The sequence below is a fragment of the Nerophis ophidion genome, linkage group LG11 (assembly GCF_033978795.1).
Source record: "Nerophis ophidion isolate RoL-2023_Sa linkage group LG11, RoL_Noph_v1.0, whole genome shotgun sequence".
In the NCBI taxonomy this organism is placed as follows: domain Eukaryota; kingdom Metazoa; phylum Chordata; class Actinopteri; order Syngnathiformes; family Syngnathidae; genus Nerophis; species Nerophis ophidion.
The window spans coordinates 52016319-52043640 of NC_084621.1; the positions used below are offsets into that span (position 1 = coordinate 52016319).

The 27322-nt window shown below is 39.2% G+C and overlaps 1 protein-coding gene across 2 annotated transcripts in view; it reads right to left on the reverse strand.

The window, feature by feature from the left end:
• LOC133562234 (RNA-binding motif, single-stranded-interacting protein 3-like) overlaps positions 1-27322 on the reverse strand; it is a 489591-nt gene that overhangs the window by 160540 nt on the left and 301729 nt on the right. For both annotated transcript variants that reach the window (XM_061916235.1, XM_061916236.1), the window contains exon 5: positions 8026-8183. In XM_061916235.1, coding sequence (XP_061772219.1) covers positions 8026-8183 — 158 coding nt within the window. The remainder of the gene's footprint in view (positions 1-8025; positions 8184-27322) is intronic.

Sequence of the window (27322 nt, forward strand, 5' to 3'; positions counted from 1 at the left end):
CTCTTTGTCTGCCCCTATTCAGCTGTGCTCACCCAATCACAGCTCAATGACTAATTGCCTGCTTGGCAAGCAAAGCTGGTGTGTGAAGGAAAAATGGTGACAAGAGACATTGTGTGTGTGTGCGTGCGTGTGTATGTGTGTTTGTGTGCGTGTGTGTGTGTGTGTGTGTGTGTACTTAGGCTTGCATCTCTGTGTGTGGGTCTTGGGTTTCCTTCACATAACCACTGACCCTAAAGGGGAACCTGACTGCATGCTAATCGCCGGCACACTCCACAGTGAAACTGAGAGGATCACATGCCTACACATGCGCACACAAAATGGTGACAAAGGAAATGCATGAGGTATGGAAGCTGCAGCAGGAGGTATGGAAGCGGCAGGGAGTCTTTAACACTGATATATCGATATGCTGTGTATATCTAAGTTATTGTGTTCTAAAAAAAACACATTATTATTGTATTGTAAAAAGCATCGCAAATGGATGGATCGATAAAATCATACAATCAGCCCTTATGCAAATTTCAAACAGTCGTTCGCAATAAAAGTTAAAGGCCTACTAATATGAGATTTTGTTAGCAGGTCCATTCTATGTGTCATATTTGATCATTTCGCGATATTGCCATATTTTTGCTGAAAGGATTTAGTAGAGAACATCCACGATAAAGTTCGCAACTTTCGGTGCTAAGAGAAATGCCCTGCCTCTACCGGAAGTCGCAGACGATGACGTCACATGTTGATGGCTCCTCACATCCTCACATTGTTTTTATTGGGAGCCTCCAACAAAAAGAGCTATTCGGACCGAGAAAACGACAATTTCCCCAATAATTTGAGCGAGGATGAAAGATTTGTGTTTGAAGATATTGATAGCGACGGACTAAAAAAAAAAAAAAAAAACGAGTTAAAAAAAAAAAACGTGATTGCATTGGGATGGATTCAGATATTTTTAGACACATTTACTAGGATAATTCTGGGAAATCTCTTATCTTTCTATTGTGTTGCTAGTGTTTTAGTGAGATTAACAGTACCTGATAGTCGGAGGGGTTTGTCCACGGGTGTCTCAGGGAAGTCGACGGCAGCTTTATGGACGGGGCAAACTCAGCTGATCTCTGGTAAGAAACAACTTTTTACCACAATTTTCTCACCGAAACCTGCTGGTTGACATTCGGTCGGGATCCATGTTTGCTTGACTGCTGTGATCCATAGTAAAGCTTCACCTCCGGGAATTTTAAACAAGGAATCACCGTGTGTTTGTGTGGCTAAAGGCTAAAGCTTCCCAACTCCATCTTTTTACTTTGACTTCTCCAATATTAATTGACAATTACTAGGATAATTCTGGGAAATCCGTTATCTTTCTATTGTGTTGCTAGTGTTTTAGAGAGTTTAACAGTACCTGATAGTCCGAAGTGTACGTCCACGGCCGGGTGTCTCAGGGAAGTCGACGGCAGCTGTATGGGCGGCGCAAGCTCAGCTGATATCCGGTAAGAGGCGACTTTTCAACTACAATTTTCTCACTGAAACCTGCTGGTTGACAAGTCCGCTGTGATCCATAGTAAAGCTTCACCTCCGGGAATTTTAAACAAGGAATCACCGTGTGTTTGTGTGGCTAAAGGTTAAAGCTTCCCAACTCCATCTTTCTACTTTGACTTCTCCAATATTAATTGGACAAATTGCAAAAGATTAAGCAACACAGGTCACCAAAATACTGTGTAATTATGCCGTTAAAGCAGACGACTTTTAGCTGTGTGTGTGTGCAGCGCTCATATTTCCTAACAGCCCGTGACGTCACGCGTACACGTCATCATTATGCGACGTTTTCAAGAAGAAAATCCCGGGAAATTTAAAATTGCAATTTAGTAAACTAAAAAGACCGTATTGGCATGTGTTGCAATGTTAATATTTCATCATTGATATATAAACTATCAGACTGCATGGTGGGTAGTAGTGGGTTTCAGTAGGCCTTTAAAGTACCAATGATTGTCACACACACTTGGTGAGGTTATATTAACCTCTGCATTTGACCCATCCCCTTGTTCACCCCTTGGGAGTTGAGGGGAGCAGTGAGCAGCAGCGATGGCCGCGCCCGGGAATAATTTTTGGTGATTTAACCCCCAAATCCAACCCTTGATACTGAGTGCCAAACAGGGAGGTGATGGGTCGCATGTTTATAGTCGTTGATACGACTCGGCCGGGGTTTGAACTCACGACCTACTGCAGGGCGGACACTCTAACGAAACAGCCACTGAATTTGCACATTTTTACCAATCAGCGTCATTCTCGCCAATTTAATTTGTCTTTGAGTGGCACTCAAACGCCCACATCATCCGTCTAATTTAGACAAAGCAGGAACAGCAACAAGTAACATTATTTATATCAACATTTTATTGCTCAAACAGCACAATTGTCATCCTTACGTGCAGTGCAGATCTACTTCCTGTGTCTGTTAACAGTGCTTAGGCTTTTAGGTCACGTAATATGAGGATTTAGCAACACACCTCAGTTCCAACACTGCTAAAAGTCAGTGTTCAAAAACAAAAAACAAAAACAAAAATTTGGGGTATTTTATTTGAACTAAGGAAAATGATCTGCCAATAGAACAAGACTTTCCAAAACAAGTAAAAATTAGCTAACCTCAATGAACCCAAAAATACATTAAAATAAGTATATTCTCACTAATAACAAGTGCACTTTTCTTGGTAGAAAAAAAATAGACCTTTTTGCTCAATATGTTGAAAAATATTCTTAAATCATGTAAATGCTAGTGCCATTATCTTGACATAATGATATGCGCTCGGCATCATGATTTTTTTCCCCACGCTTGAGGTAAGAAATTAATACTTTAAAAAAGTAGTTTTATACTTGTGAGTGTTGAAGACACAGATTGGCATCAGTTGATATTTTAGTTTCAAGCATGTTTTACTCAGTAATAGCTCATAACACCTCAGCAACAAGCTGTAATATCTTACTGGGATAATTTAGGACCAAAACACTTAAAACAAATAAAAGACTCTAACATAAAATCTGCTTAGTGAGAAGAATTATCTTATCGGACAGAAAATAGGCAAAAATCACCCTTATTTGAGATATTTAATCATACTTAAATTTCAGTTTTTGCAGTGTAATTTATATGTATTTATACATGTATTTAATATTTATTTATCCGAGGCTGGGCAAATAAGAACATATTCTCATTTGCAATGCTGACGTAGCAAAGAGGCAGCATTTCCATGACAGAGATGATGAAGTGTTATGTGTCACTGTCTCTCATTTACCAACAAAAGTGACCGTTATAGCTCTCAGCAGCTCACAAATTCTCATAACGTGCAGGGGTAAATATGTTGGAACATAATTGTTTAACATGGACAAACTAATTAACCCTAAAACATACACTGAGAATGTCTGTGGACAATAAAGACGCCCTTGGTGGTGTTTTTCTTTCTGTAATTATCATCATAAAACAAGTACAACATCAACACAGTATTCGTTTGACATTTCTTGTTCAAACCCTGTGCTTTTTATGTTAAAGGGGTGATATTATGCATAACCAACTTTTCGTACCTGATGGTACCTGGTTTTTTTTGTATTTGAGAGCCCCATGCGTCCCGAAATTTTGAAATCAAACCATTATGGCATGGCAGAGAAAATAATTAAACACTTTTGCATCTTTCCAAACAAGCCGGATTTTGAGACTTTAGTGACATGTTTGATTTTTGATTGATTGATACTTTTATTAGTAGATTGCACAGTATTCCGTACAATTGACCACTAAATGGTAACACCCGAATAAGTTTTTCAACTTGTTTAAGTCGGGGTCCACGTTAATTAATTCATGTGTTTCCATAGTTAAGTCAGCGGATATCTCTATACACGCAAGAGCAGATCTGGGCAAATCAAGGCCTGGGGGTCGTTAAGCTTTTCAATCTGGCCCGCCAGATATTCCCAATAATTATTTTTAGATCTTTAAAATGGAAATTGTAGCTGCCATTATAATATGCAGTGATGTTTTTAAATTACCGAAAGTCTTGAACTGTACAGAGTATTTCAGTGGTTGCAATGTGCACTTTTGAATGGTATACTAGTTACTATGGTAATCTAAGTCACAGCAGCTCAGATGAGGCACCAAGGAGTGTGGGTGTAGAGCGTTTCCACAGAGTATTTCCAGAGCGGCCAGCCTGAAATGCTGGTGTCAGCAGGGACAGACGCAGAAGGAGATTTTTACATGAAAGTTCTAAAGATTAATGATATATTAGATTGTAGGTGTTTTTTCGTTTTTTTTTTTTTTACCCTTTACTGTCGCGATCCGTGACTCGGATCTTCACATGTTGTTTATTTTTCTATCTTTGTTTCATTCTCTTTCTGAACCACTTACTTCCTGTTTAGTCCGTCACCATGGTACTCATCAGTTCACCTGCTACTCCCGGTCCACAAACACTTGTTTGTCTAATCACCCTCCTATATAAGCCAACCTTCTTTGTTCATTCTTTCTGGGTTCATACTGTGACGACTGGAGGCCATAGCGATGCCAGAAATGTCCCTGTGTGGATGCGTTGACATGTACACGGCAAGAGGTAAAATATAATAACATTTATTCCAAAAAACAAAAGGAGCTCTGAACAGAAACACTGGAGCTAATAAAAAGGCAAACCAAAAACACTAGTATGAAAACTAGGAAGTACAAATAGACTACTAAAGTGGCACGTAGGCACAAAAAGATAAAACAAATCATCAGTATGTAAACTGAAATAAACAAGTGGCTTAGCGTGAGAGGCTAGCGTGAATATAAGCATAGAGAAGTAGCAGTCGTCACCTGTTGCATGAGAGCAAATTTTGAACCCAGAAAGAAATGAACAAAGAGGCTGGCTTAAATAGGAGGGTGATTAGACAAACAGGTGTGTGTGGACCGGGAGTAGCAGGTGGACTGATGAGTACCATGGTGATGGACTAAACAGGAAGTAAGTGGTTCAGAAAGAAAATGAAACAAAGATGGAAAAATAAACAACATGTGAATATCCGCGTCACAGATTACAACATGTATGTTCATATTTCGCTATGTTAGTGGCATTTTTGTTGCGTTTCGCTTGATTGTAAAATATGCCGATCGAGAGGGGGGTGTGACGTTCATATGTTGTCAATATTCAGTGTTTTACCGTTCACAGTTAATATTGTAAATCCCACACTTTTTATTTTCATGTACATTCTGGGTGTCTCATTCAGTAAAAACACTTAAACATTTCATTCCGTTTCTTAAGGCGGTCTGTCATAACACTTTTAGCATTCAATCAGACCTTATTGTGAGGTCTTGTATTAGTGTTACTAAAAATCAGATGTACCAGCCCCCAGACATATGTTTTTCTCCAAATTTGGCCCATTGAGTTAAAGTGCCCAGGCCTGCGCTAGAGGTTTACTTGAAGAGCTTTGCGAGAGTCCGCCATTTTTATTCAGTTGTATTCTAAAGTTGTAGTCAATAGGTTTGACCTTTTTTGCTATACTCTTGTTGTGGGGCAGACTGACTTGTACATGCTCTTGCAAGCTGAAATCCTCCGCTGTTGCCATTTCTCATAAAAAAGTAGCATATAGTTCTAACTTATATCATTATTTATGCGTTCGTTACGTCTCGTCTCGATTACTGTATCGTATAATTTTCAGGTCTCACTATGTCTAGCATTAAAAGATTACAGTTGGTACAAAATGCGGCTGCTAGACTTTTGACAAGAACAAGAAAGTTTGATCATATTACGCCTATACTGGCTCACCTGCACTGGCTTCCTGTGCACTTAAGGTGTGACTTTAAGGTTTTACTACTTACGTATAAAATACTACACGGTATAGCTCCATCCTAGCTTGCTGACTGTATTGTACCATATGTCATGGCAAAAAAATCTGTGTTCAAAGAACTCTGGCTTATTAGTGATTCCCAGAGCCCAAAAGTCTGGGCTATAGAGTGTTTTCTATTCGGGCTCCAGAACTATGGAATGCCGCACCAGTAATAGTTAGAGATGCTACTTCAGTAGTAGCATTTAAGTCCCATCTAAAAACTAATTTGTATATACTAGCCTTTAAATAGACCCCTTTTAGACCAGTTGATCTGCCGTCTCTTTTCTGCTCTGCCTCCCTCCCTTGCGTGGAGAGGTTATTAGGTGACCACAGATGAAGCGCTAGCTGTTTAAAGTCAGGACCCGGGGTGGACCACTCATCTGTGCATCAGTTGACCGCACTATGGACTGGACTCTCACACTATTAACTAGCTCCACTCGACATCCATTGCACCGGTCATCCAAAATTTTACCAAAACACCAACATTACATGTTATGTAGTCCAAAAGGAAGTGTTTTAAATGTAGAAACACATTATAATATAGTATGACACCTTTAAAAGCCTACTGAAATGAGATTTTCTTATTTAAACGGGGATAGCAGGTCCATTCTAAGTGTCATACTTGATCATTTCGCGATATTGCCATATTTTTGCTGAATGGATTTAGTAGAGAACATCCACGATAAAGTTCGCAACTGGAGAAAAGCCCTGCCTCTACCGGAAGTCACAGAAGATGACGTCACATGTTGATGGATCCTCATATATTCACATTGATTTTAATGGGAGCCTCCAACAAAAACAGCAATTCGGACGGAGAAAAGACAATTCCCCCAATAATTTGAGTGAGGATGAAAGATTCGTGTTTGAGGATATTGATACCGACGGACTAGAAAAAAAAAAAAAGCGATTGCAATCGCGTTGCATTGAGACGGATTCATATGTTTTTAGACACATTTACTAGGATAATTCTGGGAAATCCCTTATCTTTCTATTGTGTTGCTAGTGTTTTAGTGAGTTTAACAGTACCTGATAGTCGGAAGTGTACGTCCACTGCCGGGTGTTGACACGCAGTGTCTAAGGGAAGTCGACGGCAGCTGTACAGGAGGCGCAAGCTCAGCTGATATCCGGTAAGTGGCGAGTTTTTAACTACAATTTTGTCATCGAAACCTGCTGGTTGACAAGTGGTCGGGATCCATGTCCGCTGTCATCCATAGTAAAGTTTCAACTCCGTGAATTTTAAACAAGGAATCACCGTGTGTTTGTGTGGCTAAAGGCTAAAGCTTCCCAACTCCGTCTTTCTACTTTGACTTCCCCAATATTAATTGAACAAATTGCAAAAGATTAAGCAACACAGATCTCCAAAATACTGTGTAATTATGCCGTTAAAGCATACGACTTTTAGCTGTGTGTGTGTGCAGCGCTCATATTCATAACAGCCTGTGACGTCACGCGTACACGTCATCATTACGCAACGTTTTCAAGAAAAAAATCCCGGGAAATTTAAAATTGCAATTTAGTAAACTAAAAAGGCCGTATTGGCATGTGTTGCAATGTTAATAATTCATCATTGATATACAAACTATCAGACTGCGTGGTGGGTAGTAGTGGGTTTCAGTAGGCCTTTAAGGTTACATAGACCACTTGGAACATGAATAAAAAAAGTTATAAAAGTAAAAGTTGATTACATTTTTTAACATTTTCAGTGGCCTGGTGGTTAGAATGTCCGCCCTGAGACTGGGAAGTCTTTAGTTCAAAACCCCGGCCGAGTCATACCAAAGACTATAAAAATGGGACCCATTGCCTCCCTGCTTGGCAATCAGCATCAAGGGTTGGAATTGGGGGTTAAATTACCAAAATGATTCCCGAACATGGCCACTCCTGCTGCTCACTGCCCCCCTCACCTCCCAGGGGAGGGGGGGACATGGGGATGGGTCAAATGCAGATAATTTCACCACACTTAGTGTGCGTGTGACTATCGTTGGGACTTTAACTTTAAATGTTATTGGAAAAAAAATGAACCTCAAAGCATTGCAACTTTGTTACCACAAATTCAGGCATTTTACAACAATCACAAAAAAGTTTGCAAAACCCCAGAGGGACTGATAAACCACAAAATGATTGCGAAACCTCAACACATCTAATATTACACATTATATTTGTGATTACTTATCTGTTTTAAAATGAGTAAGACATTTTCAACAACATTTTTTTTCACACCTGGCAAAGCCAACCCCTCTGCTTAGTCCGTTGGCGTCCCTCAGTATCCGAGTAGAAATAACATGACCAAAAGGCTTCAGCATGTTCTCCAGCTCTTGCTCATCCATTGACACTGGCAGGTTGGAGATGTACAGGTTGGTGGGGTCCTGTTCCTGTTGCTGTAATGAGAGAAAATGGAGAAAAGTGCCTGAGAATGTGATTCAGAAATGACTGGTTACTCCCAATATTAAGCCTAGGGAGAGAAGAGAAAAGAATAATGAAACGCTCCTTTAATCCTCCCGCAGGGATGATAACTTTAAATGTAACAATGCCCCTGTGCAAAGCATAACACCTTTTCTCCCACATTTAACTCTCTACTAAAAGCAATGAGCATTAAAGCAGTGTCCTTTGAGTTATTCCCACATTTATGACTCCATATGTCACCATAAAACTGCAGTGAATTTCTACCTAAATGGCAAACTGCTCAAAAGAAGAATAAACACAACATTGAAAAAGACAGCACATCGGTGTCACGACGATAGATTTCATGGTTGTTTATGAGTTGCATTCGAGCTCGCCTTGAAAATGACGGAACTTCCTTCTCATTTGCTTAACCGGGCTGGTATATTTCAATCAATTTTTTGTCTGTTTGTCAGCTATTCATTTGAAAAATCCTTCTTGGGAGAGCAGTGTGTGTGTCTTTGTGTGTGTGTTTGGGCTTGCAAAATAGATAAATGCATAAAGTTTCATTGGGCTTGTTCCACTGCAAACAGATACCATTGAGATGTGGAAGAAACATATCAATATAGGAGAACATAGTAAAATAACACAAGCTCAAACCTGTTCTTTTACAGACCTCGTATGGATACTGGTACTGTATTAATAGTCACCCATCGTCTCCTCACTTCATTAGACTTTATGGCTGTGGTGTCCCAATGCACGGAGCAAGGGTCATAAAGGCATCCTTGGATACGCTCATTACACAACTTTAAGATGAAGTAGAAGAGAGATTGCGAGCTAGCAGTCCTAACATCAGTGACCTCTGACCCCCCAAATGTTATTTTGGGTGAATGGAAAAATGACACTGACTATTATCTTTTAGTTAATCTTTCCAATGGCAGTGGAAAATGTTTAAATTTTACAGTATGTAGATGGAGTGACCGCATGTTCCAAACCTTTACCAATATATACAGTAGCTCTCCAAGATTGTTACACAAAGCTTCAAAGAAATGTAATCCACAGCATCCACTGAATGAAAAATATCACAGCTCAAGCACATTTCGGTTACATTTTACATCATACAACCGCGTCTGTATGCTGTGAAATAACAAAAGCCTGCTATTTCAAGACCGCAGTGAAAATAACTTGGGTCTACGCTACGTTCCTAAACACAACAACCTTAGCCTGAGCAAGTATTTTCTTACTATGATTCATCTTCTGAATGAATGTATTTTTTCCACTTTAAATACTAGGATGGGCAATCTTTAGGGACATCACAATTTTGAGTAAAATTAGGATTCAGGGGCAACATTTCAATTATAAATAGATTATTACTGCATATTTGATATAACAACTATCTCTATCAAGGGTCCCAAAACGGTTCTGAACTGCCAGCGTCCAAAATCCGGCCCTCGGGAAGTTTAAAATTAAAACATTTTTAAAAAAATATTATTATTTTTAAAAATCTGTCCTTTCTTATCCATTTTCCACCGCTTGTTACTCTCTGTGTCGCCTAGCCGCTCAGGCAAATCATATTGTTTAAGAATACATTTTCAAATCAATAATGTGACATGATCAGCGACAGGTGCAATTAGTGCGTGAGGAATGTGTGTGTATATATATATATATATATATATATATATATATATAAATATATATCTACATACAGTATATATCTATATATATATATATATACTGTACGTATATATATACATATATATACATATACACACATATATGTATATTTATAGACATATACACATATATATATATATATATATATACATATACACACATATATGTATATTTATATACATATACACACATATATATACATACATATATATATATATACATATACACATATATATATATATATATATATATATACATATATATATATATATACATACACATATATATATATACATATACATATATGTGTATATATACATATACACATATATAAATAACGCACTATCTAATCTAATATATACATATACACATATATATATATATATATATATATATATATATATATATATATATATATATATATATATATATATATATATATAGTGCGCTGTTGACCCGTCTCCGTTAGGGATGGTCTCCCGCTGGCCCCACCATGGACTGTACTCTCACTATTATGTTAGATCCACTATGGACTGGACTTTCACTATTATGTTAGATCCACTATGGACTGGACTTTCACAATATTAAATTTGACCCACTCGACATTCATTGCATCCGGTCTCCCCTAAAGGAGGGTGGGGTCACCCACATCTGCGGTCCTGTCCAAGGTTTCTCATATTCATTCACATTGACATACCACTGGGTTGAGAGTTTTTCCATGACCTTATGCGGGCTCTGAACCGATGATGTCATTGTGGCTTGTGCAGCCCTTTGAGACACTCGTGATTTAGGGCTATATAAATAAACATTGATTGATTGATTGATTGACAGTGTATGATTCTCAGCATCTGAGCGCGTTTATTTAATAGTATAAATTCACTTAATGCAATGAGCCCTCTATTTAATCATTCACATGCTTTGTCTCTGTGGGCGGAGAATGAAGTGCCAGCTTCACGAACACAGGAAGCACGTACAGACAGTCCCCCCTACTCCCGACTACTGTTTTTGGATAAAATATAAAACTACAAAATATAAAACGCAATCGCAATTTTGGAGACAATGATCGCAAAATCATACAGGCTTAGTTCACATGCTCTTTTAAGCTAAATGCGGATGGTAACCGACAAAATGCTCCTACTCCTACTTCCTGCGTGTAAGCACTAGTTCTGCATTATAGAACCGTCTGCATCACTTCATTAAACATACATAAATACATACATAAATTTGGACATTTGTCCATCGATTCAGAACCGTCCCGATCGAGATGCATTGAAGAATCAAGAATTGTTCCTGCTCTTCAGTAAATACGATGTGATGACCTCGAAGGAAATCACGCTGGGCACCCGGCCTCTAGATGTTGATTATAATGCATGCCTGTGCTATTCCGCTGCCTGCCTGCAGGATAAGAACTTAAGTGCTTTGGAGGACCCATGTGTGATTGAACTGCTTGACTTTGCTAAAAGTTACAGTAAACTTTTGTGCAACAGCATTACCTCTCTCTCTGCAGCTTGTAAATGACTCACCTCTCCCTCCCCTGCCTGTCTCTTTACCCTCTCCATATTCTCTCTCTCTTTCTCTCGCTCTCTATCGCTTGTGCTCTCTCTCTTTCCCTGCAACATCTGTCTTGAGCTGGCAACAGCTCCACGCCAACTGCTCTGCCTCAAACCCGCCTGCCAGTCAGTCAGCCTGCGTTTTCAACCTCATTAAACTTCATGGCTACATCGGTGCCACTGATATGTGACTTGTACTACATTGCTTCATGGTAACCATGCAAAACATGCAAGGGACAATAAGAGTCAGGACCATAACTAGGATTTGACAAATATTAAATTGTTTTCATGAGTTATTATATTTTTTTGCATTTTGGTCCGGGACCCTTTGGAACTGTGTGACAAGGGGTGGCACTTTCGTGACTTCTGCGGTGCTTTTTTGTGGACTTCTGGGTGTGGCTCCCGGGAGCCTTTTGGCCATGGAGACCAGCTGCTGGGTCTCTGCCACACCTGAATCGGTTTGGAGGGACTGGAGGAGATGTGGATGAGGGGACAGGGCTGCGGAGCTAGCACTGAGCGCCGGGATGGAGAGGCTTCGCTGTGTCTTGGCTGGGTGAGCAGGTGTCGGACACCTCAGTCTTCTTGGACGTATCCTCGCTCATCCATGCGGACTGGACACTGGCCGAGAGTTGGTTGGCGGCCGAGAGTGGAATCGGCTCTCTTGGTTGCTTTGTTGGGTCTGCTCCTGTCTCTGGCCATGCTCCCTCCACCCCATCCCAGCGGACGATGGCGTGGAACACCGCAGAGGCCACCACAGTGTATATGTTTATTTTACTTTTTATTCATAGCTGTATGTAGAAGTTGCTGGTTGCATCAGCTCCGTTACTTTGATGTCTTTAATGTTCTTTGAGGTCTTTGATGTTTATGTTTCCCTCTTACACACATGTACGAGGGATTGGCTATGAGTTGTTGTTTTTTTCCTTGGCCTCAGTCTGGACCCCTCTCCAGGGCCCAGGCTTGGACCGATTTTTTTAAATTTTATTTTAATCTTCTATTTTTTCCTCCCATTCCCCCCCACTTATTTACCTGTATCTCACCTTATTTGTAAGGGGCGCTGGAAGCCGGCAGACCTGTCAGCCATCCTGTTCTGTCTCCCTGTAATGTTTGTCTGATCTTGAATGGGATTGTGCTGAACATTTTAATTTTCCTGAAGGAACTCTCCTGACGGAATAAATACAGTACTATCTAATTCAATCCATCTAATCCAAATACCGAGGTCAGACATGGGTTGTCCAACAGGAACTTTGAAAAATTAAAATCATGGTTAATACTAAATAATATTACCTTGAGCAACACAATGAACAAATCACTTTTTAATTGTTATGCTGAAGTTAAGGTTATTAAACAATTTTAACATCTTTAAAACGTAACTTTCAAAACTCCACTTCAACTCTGACTTGGATTTCAGCTATTCTTATTCAACTAACTATTCTAACTTATGTGGGCTCTACCGAGGATGTCGTTGTGGTTTGTGTTGTGGTTTGTGCAGCCCTTTGAGACACTAGTGATTTAGGGCTATATAAATAATCATTGGTTGATTGATTGATATTCGTCATTCTGTCTTGATGTTTGTCTCTACAGTACTGAATGTCAATTTAGTTACACTAACAATTAATTGCAATCAGAAAAAAACACACATTTTTATTTCATTTAAAAAAAAACATCTTAATAACTGTTTTCTTATTTCATTCTATAATGTGGAAAGCAGAATTATTTATTCACTTTGTTGTACTGCACTGTTGATGCTCAAGAAAGCATATGAAAAAAAAAGTTACAATCCTGAAATCCAACAGTGATTCTTGATCACCCAAAATGTTGAAGTATGTTTCCTTCATCCCATTTATGACATTTCTTGAAAGTTTAATAAAAACATGTTAATTTATTTTAGCTATTTTGCTAACCAACAGGCAAACCAATTCCAGTGGGTACAGAAGGGGTAAATAATCAAAGAATAATTGAAATTGCCATGTCTTTTCTTCGTCTGCCCCCTCTAAAAAAGCTGCAAGAGTGTTCACTCTTTGCATCAGTTTTAGCACCAGGGCGTGTTTGTTTTTACAACAGAATGAATAAACACAGTAAACCCTCTTGTCTGTCATCCAGTTTCTCTGGCCCTGTTTACACTGCACACCAAATCTGTTTTTTTTTGCCCTCAAGTGACACAGTTCAGATTTTTTTTTGCCAATCTAAATGCTACAATGTGCTTCAAATTGTTCCTTTTGGCATCAGATTCAGGCCTCATCAGGAGAAAAGCTGAAATCTAAGTAAGATTGAATATCTCAAATAAGGGTGTTATTTGCTTATTTTCTGTCTGATAAGATCATTCTTCTCACTAAGCAGATTTTATGTTAGAGTGTTTTACTTGTTTTAAGGGTTTTAGTCCTTAATGATCTCAGTGAGGTATTTCAGCTTGTTGCTGAGATTTTATGACCTATATTGAGTGAAAGATGCTTGAAACCACAATGTCAAATGTTGCAAAGCTGTGTCAACACTCACAAGTACAAAACTACTTTTTTTGAGTAATAATTTCTTATTTCAAGCATGTAAAAAAAAATCCTGTCTTTGACACAATTGTGTCTCATATTAAAACAGATGACAGCCAAATGGACTCTTCGGTTTTATTTTCAATGAAACAATAGAAAAAACGTACTCATATAGTAGTACAATTGTTATTAGTGAGAATATACTTATTTTAAGGTATTTTTGGGTTAATTGAGGTTAGCTAATTTTACTTGTTTTGGAAAGTCTTGACAAGCCAAATTTTCTTGTTCTATTGGCAGATAATTTTGCTTAGTTCAAATAAAATACCCCTATTTTTTTTTTTTTTTTTTCCTTGTTTTTGAACACTGACTTTTTGCAGCGTAGTCCTGAATCTGATCTTTTCAATTGTGACTTCAGTCTAAACTCAATGCGGCCTCAAAACGACCCGTATGTGACTTTCTCGTCAGCTTTGGGCGAGCTTCGCCGTTCGTGTACATCGGGAACGATGCAGTCACTAGTGGAAGTGGATACTTCATTAAAACATCTGGTTTTGGTCAGCAAAGTCTATTTAAGACGACCAAATTTTCGGTACTTCGCTTGTCAAAAGTGCGCAAATAATACACTATATGTACTATGTGACTATGTATTTTGATTCCGAAGAAATGGCGATTGTTGAATGACCGGAATTGACGCTGTGGCTTATTTGCTTACATGTGAGTTATAAAATAAATCTCACATAGATGTCTGTGTCTCCTTTACTTAACAGCCATTAAAAGATTAGAACCAACCCAAATATGTTACACTACATACACCCATTTAACATTATTCTACTTAAATTTTTTTTATGTGAAAAAACATAATTGTTAAGGTGTAGCGACTTATATTTTATTTTGTAGTAGTCGTGACTTCCTACCGGTCAACTTCCTTCCTTCACTTTATTGAACTGTGCATGCGAGTGACGTCAAGGCGACATTTGGGTAACATGCACGTTTACACTGGAGTCTGATAAAAATCACATTTTACTTGCAGTGTAAACAGTCAACTGTAAATCAGCTAAATCTGATTTAAACGTAGTTTCTGTGGGTGTAGCCGGAGCTGCAAGCACACACACAAAGTAAAGTTCAACCTCCAATCGTAAATTTATGGTAACTTAGTAAAAGTAACACGGATCACCCCCAAAATCTATTCACCTGTTATTTTTACGGCATTTCTGACATTTTTTTTGTCAGTTGTTTTTTTCCCTTGGCCTCAGTCTGCACCCCCTCACCAAGACCCAGGCTAAAACCGATTTTTTAATTTCATTTTGATCTTCTATTTTTTTCTCCCATTCCCCCCGTTGTTTACCTGTATCTCATTTTTTTTGTAAGGGGCGCTGGAAGCCGGCCGACCCGTCAGCGATCCTGTTCTGTCTCCCTGTAATGTTTGTCTGATCTTGAATGGGATTGTGCTGAAAATTTAAATTTTCCTGAAGGAACTCTCCTGACGGAATAAATAAAGTACTATCTAATCTAATCTAATCTAATCTAATTTTCATGAATGTTTTCCTCAAAATCAGCCCCTAATTTAATAACTAACCCCAGCAGAGGTAACATTTAGGGCTGTCAAAAATATCAAGTTTATCCATATAATTAATCACAAAAAGGCATCATGATTTGTTTTTTCATGCTTGAAGTAAGAAATGATCACTTTAAAAAAAACAGTTTTAAACTTGTGAGTGTTGATGACACAGCTTTGCATCAGTTGACATTCTAGTTTCAAGCATGTTTTCCTCAACATAAGTCATAAAATCTCAGCAACAAGCTGTAGTATCTTACTGAGATAATTAAAGACCAAAACACTTAAAACAAGTAAAAGACTAATACAAAATCTGCTTGGTGAGAAGAATTATCTTATCAGACAGAAAATAAGGAAATATCATCCTTAATTGAGATATTTAATCTTATTTAGTTTTCAGTTTTTGCAGTGAGGTTGTTATATGGTTAGTGTCAATGCACACATCAGTACTACTCTGACTGAGGAGATTCCAACTGTTGTGCTCACTTGTAAATTTTTTTCGAAAATATCGTATTTTTTGCACTATAAGGCACACCAGATTATAAGGCGCACCTTCAATGAATCAACTGTTGTGCTCACTTGTACATTTTTTTCAAAATATCGTATTTTCCGCACTATAAGGCACACCGCATTATAAGACGCATAGAATCGATGCTACAGTAGAGGCTTGGATTACGTTATGCATCCTTTAGATCAGTGGTTCTTTACCTGGGTTCGATCGAACCCTAGGGTTTCGGTGAGTCGGCCTTAGGGGTTCGGCGGAGCCTCCGCCACGGAAGTAAAGACACATCCGACTTATCGTGTAAATAAAAACTTCTCCTTATCGACATATTATGGATACCCCCAAATGATCCCTCTACTTTTCCATCTGATTTGCAGGTTTTTAGTTTGATCGATTGAAACTTTTACTGGCAGATTGCAAAGGAAGAGAATACATATTATGAAAAAATACAGTTTACACAGTACAGTACATATTCCGTACAATTGACCACTAAATGGTAACACCCGAATAAGTCTTTCATCTTGTTTCAGTCGGGGTCGACGTTTATCAATTCATGGTAATGTGAGTAAGGTGTGGAATTTGTTGTGAGTTCATGCACTGTGTTGGTTTTGTTCTTTGAACGAGGTGATGTTCATGCACGTTCATTTTGTGCACCAGTAAAAAAAACATGACTTTTTCCCTGAATTTGAAAAAAACAAAACAAAATCATTTTATTTTTCACTAAAGAAAGGTTCAGTGAATGTGCATATGAAACTGGTGGGGTTCGGTACCTCCAACTAGGTTAAGAACCACTGCTCTAGATGGAGCTGCGCAAAAGGGAATGTCAACAAAACAGTCAGATAGGTCAGTCAAACTTTATCAATAGATTAAAAACCAGCGTTCTGACAACTCCGTTCACTCCCAAAATTAATAAACAGCTGTTTTATTATTTTCCCCGATTCAATAAACACGTAAAATACAGTCTGATACTGTTACAGTAAATCAAACGCTAGTGCAATCACAATATAGTAACACTCGAAATAGTGCAAAGCAATAATATATCCATAACTCAAAGTTGCTCAAAGGATAATGTCACACAACACACAAAATAAACATGTAAAGCTCACTTTATTAAGTTATTCCTCATCCAGGAATCCCTCAAATTCTTCTTCTTCAGTGTTTGAATCAAACAGTTGGACGAATACGGCATCCAACCGGCTCCGTCTCATCAAAGTCGTCATTAAACGAGTCAGTGTCGCTGCTGTTAATGTTAAATTCTCTCGCTGCTGCTCTATTCCCGTGTTCTACTTGAGTTTAAACTCTGCGTCGTAAGCTTGTCTCCCAATGGTAGCCATTTTGGGGTCTTTACATAAACACACAGAAACGGCACGCTTCCCGCCGTCATATATCCCAGCACGCACCCCGCGCTTCTTCTTCTATAAGGGAAAAGGAAGTTGGCGGCTGCTTACCGTAGAAGAAGCGCACTTCTTTTTCTACGGAGGAAAATTAAGTTGGTGGCCGCTTACCGTAGTTGTGAGACCACTTGTGGCTCAATATTGGTCCATATATAAGTCGCACCGGGTTATAAGGCGCGCTCTCAGCTTTTGAAAAAATTTGAGGTTTTTAGGTGTGCCTTATAGTGCAGAAAATACGGTACATCTTGACTGTACTTTAGATACAACTGTTACCAAGTGTAGAGCAAATAAATGATGTGAATTTAAGAAAAATATAATTTAAGAATCCTGTGGGAGGGATAAATCAGCCATCAGAAGGAGTTACACCATAACTTAATCGACTTTAAGAAGGCTTTTGACTGAGTTTGGCATGAAAGCACTATGGGTTACAATGAAGAAACACAACATAATCTCACAAATCACAGCCACTATCATATCACTGCACACCAATGCTGTAAGTGCTGTCTTTACTAACAGCACTCTAAGTCAGTGGTTCTTAACCTGGGTTCGATCGAACCCTAGGGGTTCGGTGAGTCGGCTTCAGGGGTTCGGCGGAGGTCAAAACACACCCAACTCATCGTATGAATACAAACTTCTCACTATCGGCGTACTACTGATATGGCAACCGCTGAATGATTTGCAGGTGTGTAATATGCTGTAAGTTTATGCACTGTGTTGGTTTTGTTGTTTGATTCGGTTCATTTTGTGCACCAGTAAAAAAAAAATTTGTCACACTTTGGTATGGGGAACATATTCACCATTAATTAGTTGCTTATTAACATGCAAATTAGTAACATATTGGCTCTTAACTAGTCATTATTAAGTACTTAGTAATGCCTTATTCGGCATGACCTTATTATAACTTCAAAACTTATTATAAATCACCAAAAATGATTCCCGGGCGTGGCACCGCTGCTGCCCAATGCTCCCCTCACCTCCCAGGGGGTGATCATGGGTGATGGGTCAAATGCAGAAAATAATTTCGCCACACCAAGAGTGTGTGTGACAATCATTGGTACTTTACTTTAACTTTAACCCTAACCCTGACCCTAACCCTAACCAAATAACTCTGATTTAAATCTTTGTTACTTAGAATATGTTCCCCTAGTGTTCAAATAACTCCAAATTAAGTCTTTGTTACTTAGAATATGTCCCCTTAGTTTTAAAATAACTCTAAATTAAGTCTTTGTTACTTAGAATATGTTCCCTAGTGTCCTAATAACTCTAAATTATATATATATATATATATATATATATATATATATATATATATATATATATATATATGTATGTGTGGGAAAAATCACAAGACTACTTCATATCTACAGAACTGTTTCATGAGGGGTTCCCTCAATCATCTCCTGATGATTGAGGGAACCCCTCATGAAACACATACATATTGTGCTCTACCACGGTATCGAGCACTATTCTCTGGATAATGCAATCAAGACATATATATATATATATATATATATATATATATATATATATATATATTTTAGGTCAGGAAAAAACACAGAGGCTATATCATCCCTACAAGCCAGGTTTCCCTGCTCGTCAGAGGATTTTATCGAAGTGTCTTTGGCTGTTACATGTATAAATACGAAATGATGCTGTTATTTCGTATGCCCCTACTCAAGAACTCTACAGAGCGGAGTAAATACATATGGACTCTTAAAGACAATAAAATTGATCACACCATTACATGCCAAATTGTAGCATCTAACTCACCATACAACAGTGCAGCTAAACGATGTAACCTATGCCTGAAATAAAAATGTTTTATTACATACAACCCCAGCAGGTCCACTTTAATCAAACGCAATGAACTGATCTCATCATGCCGGCACAGAAGCAAGGCACTATTGTGCAACAATGGCCACACCCCAATGTGATGTACCCTATGTATACATGTAACAGCCACAGACACTTCAATAAAATCCCCTGACGAGCATAGAAACCTGCGAAACAGACCTGTGGGGATGATGTAGCATCTGTGTTTTTTCATGACCCCACGTATATTCCACTCTACCCTGGTGTTTAGCACTGTATAACGGATAAACCACAGAAACCTTGACTATATATATATATATATATATATATATATATATATATATATATATATATATATATATATGTATACACGTATATACATTTTTTTAGCCCAATGCGGCCCCAAGGTCTTGGTATAGCTCGGTTGGTAGAGCGGCCGTGCCAGCAACTTGAGGGTTCCAGGTTCGATTCCCGCTTTCGCCATCCTAGTCACTGCCGTTGTGTCCTTGGGCAAGACACTTTACCCACCTGCTCCCAGTGCCACCCACACTGGTTTAAATATAACTTAGATATTGGGGGTCACTATATAAAACGCTTTGAGTCACTAGAGAAAAGCGCTATATCAATACAATTCACTTCACTTCACAAAGTCAAAAGGTTTGTACACCCCTGTTCTAGATCATGGGACAATTACAACTAGAACGAGAATAAAAATTGGGTGTGATTACTTTGATTTGATCACTTGACAACACTAGTAAACATTAAAGAAATGTTCCTACTAATTTTTGAGACCGGGAATGTATTTTTTGGTAACAACGTGTTCATGTTTATAGTTTTTGCTGAGTTTTGGATATATGCATGACTTGTCACGATAACATCACATATCATCTAGGCTTGGGCGCAACGCCCCAAGTCTTGATCTTGACTACAATACAAATCAAATATAAGTTATTTCTCGAAAGTAATACAAATATTCCCTCCATCTGGTATTTATTGTTTGTTTAAGTGATTCCATTAGGGGCTGGTGTGTTTAAAAGTTGCCCTGACCTGTTGGAAATCTTAATTATGGCAGTCTTTCTGTACTGTAAAACACACATTGTATTTAACTTTTACGGCATCTCTAAGAGCAACACTTTATTTTAGAAATGAAGCATCGGAGACAACCATTAACCCAAACAAAAACAAAGAGAAAATAGATAGACAAGAAGCACTTAGTCAGGAGGGAGAAAAGCTTTTAAAACAACTATCGGGCTGATGGACATTTACATAAAATAAAAGTCTGTCGTTAAGGGGACCAGACTTTTGATTATATTTTGAATCAGGTTCCTTCTTCATCCCTTCATCCTTTAACTCTAAACTTCTTCTCTGAAAACTTCACACTCCCAGATTCCCGTGATACTTATCCCTACTATTCCTTCTTGTCAGATTAAAGCCTAATCTTCTGTAATGGTATAGCACTGCTATCCAAAATGCTATCTGAATACATGATTAATAATTAAAGAGCACACTCACACTTAGCTCACTCCCCCCTGTATCCTTGCTCCCTTTCACCTTGCATGCCTACTGTTTTGTCCTTTTACCGGTACATCTATATCTTTCCTTTTTTTTACCATATTTGCCATCCTCCATCCTCCTCTTCCTCAAGCCCGACATCTAATCTTTCATAATGATTGTCTGGGTGTCTAAACACTTTCTAACGGCTTAATCAATACTTAATGAACACAATATAAATACTTTATGAACCCTAAACCCTGGTATCCCCAGGGTTCCATTAGCCAAGGAGATGTACACTTTTCTCAATCTTCTTGATGGCTGGAGGCTCGGTGGAATCAACACTGGGTACTGATGACCTCATCCCCAAGTCTCTGGTCAGTTCATATTACCGCAGTTGTGCAATTTCACCACTGCTGTCATGCTATCGCTTCGAGCCCGTGTCAAAGGACAATGAGAACAATCTCTGTAGGGAATGCAGTCATGGGATGCACAGTCAAGGTGATATTGATCAAACAGCATCCATAAATCCTTCTGGTTCTTGGCAAAACAATTGGTTGCATTTTTAGACTTAACGAGGACTGAGGCAATGATTGAGTGATTTGGAATTCAATCACAATTTTCAAGAAAAACTTTAACTGACTGGGACTTCAGCATATCTCCATTGTGTTTGATCTATTTCACATTTCAGCAAAATTAGGCAAAACACAAACGCCCACTCCAGAGGTTATTTTGTGTAAGGGTGGGTACCAAAACTTGATTGGCACTAGGGGCAACATGCACAGTATTAACCAGACCACAGGTCGGCAACCCAAAATGTTGAAAGAGTCATATTGGACCAACATTGGAGCCGCAAACATTATTAAGTATTATGTAAGTGTTATAATGCAGGCGACACATGATGTAAGTGTCTATATTAGCTATATCAGCCTATTATCAAAGGCTGACACATATTTTCGTTGAAAGAAGTATTTGAATTTTTATTCTACACTTTTTTGCAACATTGGAAATCATTAGTAAAATGAAGGCTTCTCACAGGATGAGATAACTCCTGGAAATTACTGGCTTAGAATGGCCAAAGGTATAGATGTGTGTGTGTAGAAGTTTAAGGAAACGAAATCCATTCTTCTAATGGATTTATTACAATCTTTGCAAGCTGGGTAATGTTTGCTGTGGTCTGTAACAACATGGCATACAAACAACTATGAGAAATGTAGTCAATATTACATATTGGTAATGTGTCATGAGAAATGCAAATATATATATCATATACACAGAGGACATAAGTAAAGGAAATTAAATGAGCTCAAATATACCTACAAACGAGGCATAATGATACAATATGTACATTCCATTCATTCATCCTATCCATCCATTTTCTACCGCTTATTCCCTTCAGGGTAGCGGGGGGCGCTGGAGCCTATCTCAGCTACAATCCGGCGGAAGGTGGTGTACACCCTGGACAGACTGCCACTTCATCGCAAGGCTAACACAGATAGCATGTTAGCATCGATTAACTTGCTGTCATGCAGTTACCAAATATCCCGGATAAGCACTCCAACAAGGCAATAACATCAACAAAGCTCAGCTTTCTGTATTCACGCACACCATAAAACATTTGGTGGACACAATGAGACAAAGGAGTGGCATAAAACACGTCTAAACAAACTACGATGAGTTCAAGGTTCGCTGAAACTAGTAGGACAAAAGGGTGCTTGCCAAATACTCCCATCAGTGAAGCATGTTTAATACAAACAGTGGCATTTCTAACAATTAGGAAGGTTTGTGTCATGTTTGTTCACATACAGAAAATATATTAAAACAACAACTTTTTTTTACTTCATCTTTTTCCTTTTTCACACATCTCTGAAAGAGGTCCAGGCAGCCACTAGGGCGGCGCCAAAGAGCCTCATGCGGCCAGAGCCGCAGATTGCTGACCACCTAACCCGACCAAAAAAAGAAGTATTCATTTCAGCGTTAAATGAATGCATTGACAAATTAGTGCAGCAGTCCAGGCATTTTCTACATTTTATTGACGCTTTTAACACACTAACAGCGACCATCATATCCACTACAACGTATATATTTTGCTGCAGCTAGCACTTGTCACAATAACACAAAACTTCCTTATTATCGGCCAATCCGTGCATGCAATGGTCGTCTTGCTATTATTTTTCAGACACCGTCGTAAATACCCTGCATAAACATTAAATAGATTTACCCGATCACAAAATTAGGTACACTTGAACACTCTTCAATTCACAGAGTGTATGAAAAAAAGTTGCTTTTAGCGGCATTTATGTCACACATCGGTGTTAAGAGACATATAATAATTAGCCTGAAAATATAGCCTGAAGTAGAGTCACGGCACATGCGCAATCCTGCATATCATCTGCAGCAAGCTTTGCTGGCACCTCCGCTAGAGACACGCCGGAACATTTCCCAGCTCACTCTGCACGCATCGCAGATTGCCTGCACATTTGCAGGCAATCCTCAATCAGCGCATTTGGTTGAAAAATTAAGACAGACGCCATAAAGACAAGCGGACCCAAATATCCAGTGCTAGAACGTACTGTAGTTTACTCCCGTAGTAAGCATCCCGTCTTTGGCTTCCCTCCTGCGTACTTGATCGCTCTCTGTGCCTTCCCTGTTCCCGTGTCTTATGTCCGTTGTGTTTCCCACAGTGCTTCCCCTGCCTCCCGTGATCTAGCTGTATGCCTCCACTTCCTACTGGATTCTGGACTGCCACCCTCGATCGTCGACCCCCACTTGGACATAGACCTCGTTGCTTCTCTCCTACCCCTGACCGCTCGCCTGCCCATGGACTGACTTCTCGCCCAAACCCTTTGGTCTGACGAATGATTGATCCAACACGCACATACAACAAACTCTGGTAACATTCACATGGTTAATTCTACACATCCTCTTGCACCTGACACTTAGAGTAGCATACACATCCCACCTATTCATCAAGTTCAATAAACCTATTTAACTGATTTCTGCCGTGGTGTCTTCTCTTTCCCCCGCCGTACGTAACAAGTAGAGAAGGATAAGATCTTCCTCCTCTGGCTGAGAGCATAATTTATAGTCTGACATTGCCGGACTATAAAACCCCGTAAACAGAGGCATGCTAAACTGTGTGGAAGCCCACGCCAAAATGCACAAACTTTATGATTTTAAGTTTTGACATTGTTTAACACGAGTATCCAACATTATAACCATTCATAGCCAAAATGTATGAAATGCATTATAGGTCTCGTTTCAGTTCGTAAATTGAGGTACTACTGTATCTATGTACATGCTGCTTGATGGTAATAGAATAAGAACAGACAACTGCAAAAATATGGGCATGTAGTGTACACATTACTGTTCTCAAACATATTGGTCTTAAACTTATGTAAAGGTTTAAAATAGTGCATATTCCGTTGATAAAGCTTTTATCACAGTAGAACTGGTTATTTTTCCAGCATCCATTACTATGGGAAATAACATAATCCATCTACTTTTGATGCCAGCTTATCTGCCTTCACATTGATCACATTATTCAAAAATGGCGAAAGTAAATCATCACTGCTAAGTGTACACAATGGAGAGCTTGATACACTAGAATTGATTTGTATAAATTCTGCACAAGGCCTTTCTGTGCTTAATTGGCCACAAAGGTCGTTAAGCTTTGCTAACCTTTAAACGATTCAACTCATTATAAGAGCCTCATTAAGTATTGGAAAAAAGACTTCAAGTGATGTTGTACTTATCAAAAATACACAGGAGTAGCAAAAGCTATTTTTTATAATGACCCACCACATTTATGACATTACAGCTGACTGAATGAGAAACTGTCTGTGTCAGTGTTTAACTTGATTTTGCGACAGCTACACATTTTTTGTCCAGTCTTACAAGCATCTACCCACGCCGTGACTCACTGGAAGCATTAAAGGCCTACTGAAACCCGCTACTACCGACCACGCAGTCTGATAGTTTATATATCAATAATGAAATATTAACATTGCAACACATGCTAATACGGCCTTTTTAGTTTACTAAATTGCAATTTTAAATTTCCCTCGAGGTATTTTGTTGAAAATGTCACGTATGATGACGCGTGCGCGTGACGTCACCGGTGGTAGTGGACATGTTCTCCCAACACTGATCACGGCTAAAAGTAGTCTGTTTTTATCCTATAATTACACAGTATTCTGGACATCTGTTTTGTAAATATTTTGCAATTTGTTCAATTAATAATGGAGACTACAACGAAGAAATATGTTCGTGTAGCAACACAAACACAGCCGGTGCTTCTTTGTTTGTTGTGAAGCTTTAATATGAAACAGAGCGGTCAAGCGAACATGGTCCTTTACCACATGTCGACCGACAGGTTTCGGTGAGAAAATTGTGGTAATAAGTCGGCTATTACCATAAACATGAATTGAGCTTGTGTCGTTCCTCCTGCAGCTGTCAAAGAGGCAGCTGCGACTTTCTTGGCTCCTCCATGGCTTCCCTCAGAGACACTGGCGGTAACCACACCCCTCTGACTTTCAGGTATGACTATATAATCTCACTAAAACACTAGTAACACAATTCGCAGATAAGGGATTTTCCAGAATTTTCCTAGTAAATGTGTCTAATAACATCTGAATTGCTCCCACTGCCCTCGTCTTTTTTTTCTTCTTCTAGTCCTTCACTCTCATTATCCTCATCCACGATTCTTTCATCCTCGCTCAAATTAATGGGGGGATTGTCGCTTTCTCGGTCCGAATCGCTCTAGCTATTGGTGGCCATGATTGTAAACAATGTGAGGATGTGAGGAGCTCTACTTCCGGTACACAGGCAAGGCTTTTTTATTAGCGACCAAAAGTTGCAAACTTTCTCGTGGATGTTCTCTACTAAATCCTTTCAGCAAAAATATGGCAATATCGCGAAATGATCAAGTATGACGGACCTGCTATCCCCGTTTAAATAAGAAAATTTAATTTCAGTAGGCCTTTAAGCCTTACAGGAAGTTGAAACTAAAAGGGAACATCTCTTCTGCTCAAAGATCTGCTCATTTTTCTTCGAGAAGTCAGTTTTACCCTGTCCTCTTTTTTTCGTGCTGTTTTCACCTCATATTTCTCTCCCTACCACTTACTCTGTCACGTCCATGCCTATTAAAAAAGTGGTAATTCATCATAGCGTCAGAGCAGAGAGCAGACACGGCTGCACACCAGCGTGGAGGTGGCTTCCTTACCTTTCTGCCAGCTGCCCAGTGCTCGTATCAATCATGCTGTTCTGTAACAGTAAAGCCATCAGGGAGGTATGGCCACAGATAGGCAGGGAACAGCCAGTAAAAATGGACATAAAGAGATGCTGGATGTATAAAATGTCACATTTAATTTAAAGTTAGTGTCTCGAGAGCACGGCTATTCAACCGGCGGCTCGGGGGCCGAATCAGACCCAAAAAAATTACACTGTACTGGCCGTGGAGTTGAGTTCAAAACTTGGGAAACAAGACATTTTTCAGAAATTGTCAGGCCTGTTAATCTGGGTTTATGTTTGATCATGTTATGTTTTGTTTTTGGACTCTTGTTTTCTGTTTTTGCGCTTCCTGGTTTTGTTGGTTTCCATAGTTACTCATCAGTTTCCACCTGGTGTCCAAGTCACGCCCCTGCCCTTCTCATCATCATAGTCACTATTTAAAGGGGAACATTATCACCAGACCTATGTAAGCGTTAATATATATACCTTGATGTTGCAGAAAAAAGACCATATATTTTTTAACCCATTTCCGAACTCCCAATGGGTGAATTTTGGCGAATTAAACGCCTTTCTGTTTAGCCCTCTTGAAGCGATGACGTCAGTACGTAACGTTGCCCAGGTAAGAAAGCCGCCATTTTCATTTTCTCAAACACATTACAAACACCGGGTCTCAGCTCTGTTAGTTTCCGTTTTTTCGACTATTTTTTGGAACTTTGGAGACATCATGCCTCGTCTGTGTGTTGTCGGAGGGTGTAACAACACAAACAGGGAGGGATTCAAGTTGCACCACTGGCCCGAAGATGCGAAAGTGGCAAGAAATCTGCCGCCAGACACCATCAAATGTGCCGGAGTGTCTGCACATTTTACCGGCGACGCTGAGACAGACATGGCACGGATATGTATGGATAACCTGCAGATGCATTTGCATCGATGAAGTCAACGAAATCACAAAGGTGAGTTTTGTTGATGTTGTTTACTTATATGCTAATCAGACATATTTGGTCGCGGCGTGACTGCCAGCTAATCGATGCTAACGTGCTATTTAGGCTATAGCTGTATGTACATTTGAAACTATATTACGTTTCCTTGCACCCACATTTATTGCGAAAACAGCACTTACCAATCGACGGATTTAAGTTGCTTCAGTGTCACAAGATGTGAAAGTCCTGATCGTTTGGTCCGCACATTTTACCGGCGATGCTAACGCAGCTATTCGGCCATGCTATGCCTATGAATAGCGTCAATAGCTATTTGCTCAATAGCTTCAGTTTCTTTTTCAATACTTTCATACTCCAACCATGCGTTTCAATACATGCGTAATCTGTTGAATCGCTTAAGCCGCTGAAATCCGAGTCTGAATCCGAGCTAATGTCGCTATATCTTGCTGTGGTATTCGCCATTGTTTGTTTGTATTGGCAGCACTGTATGACATCACAGGAAAATGAACAGTG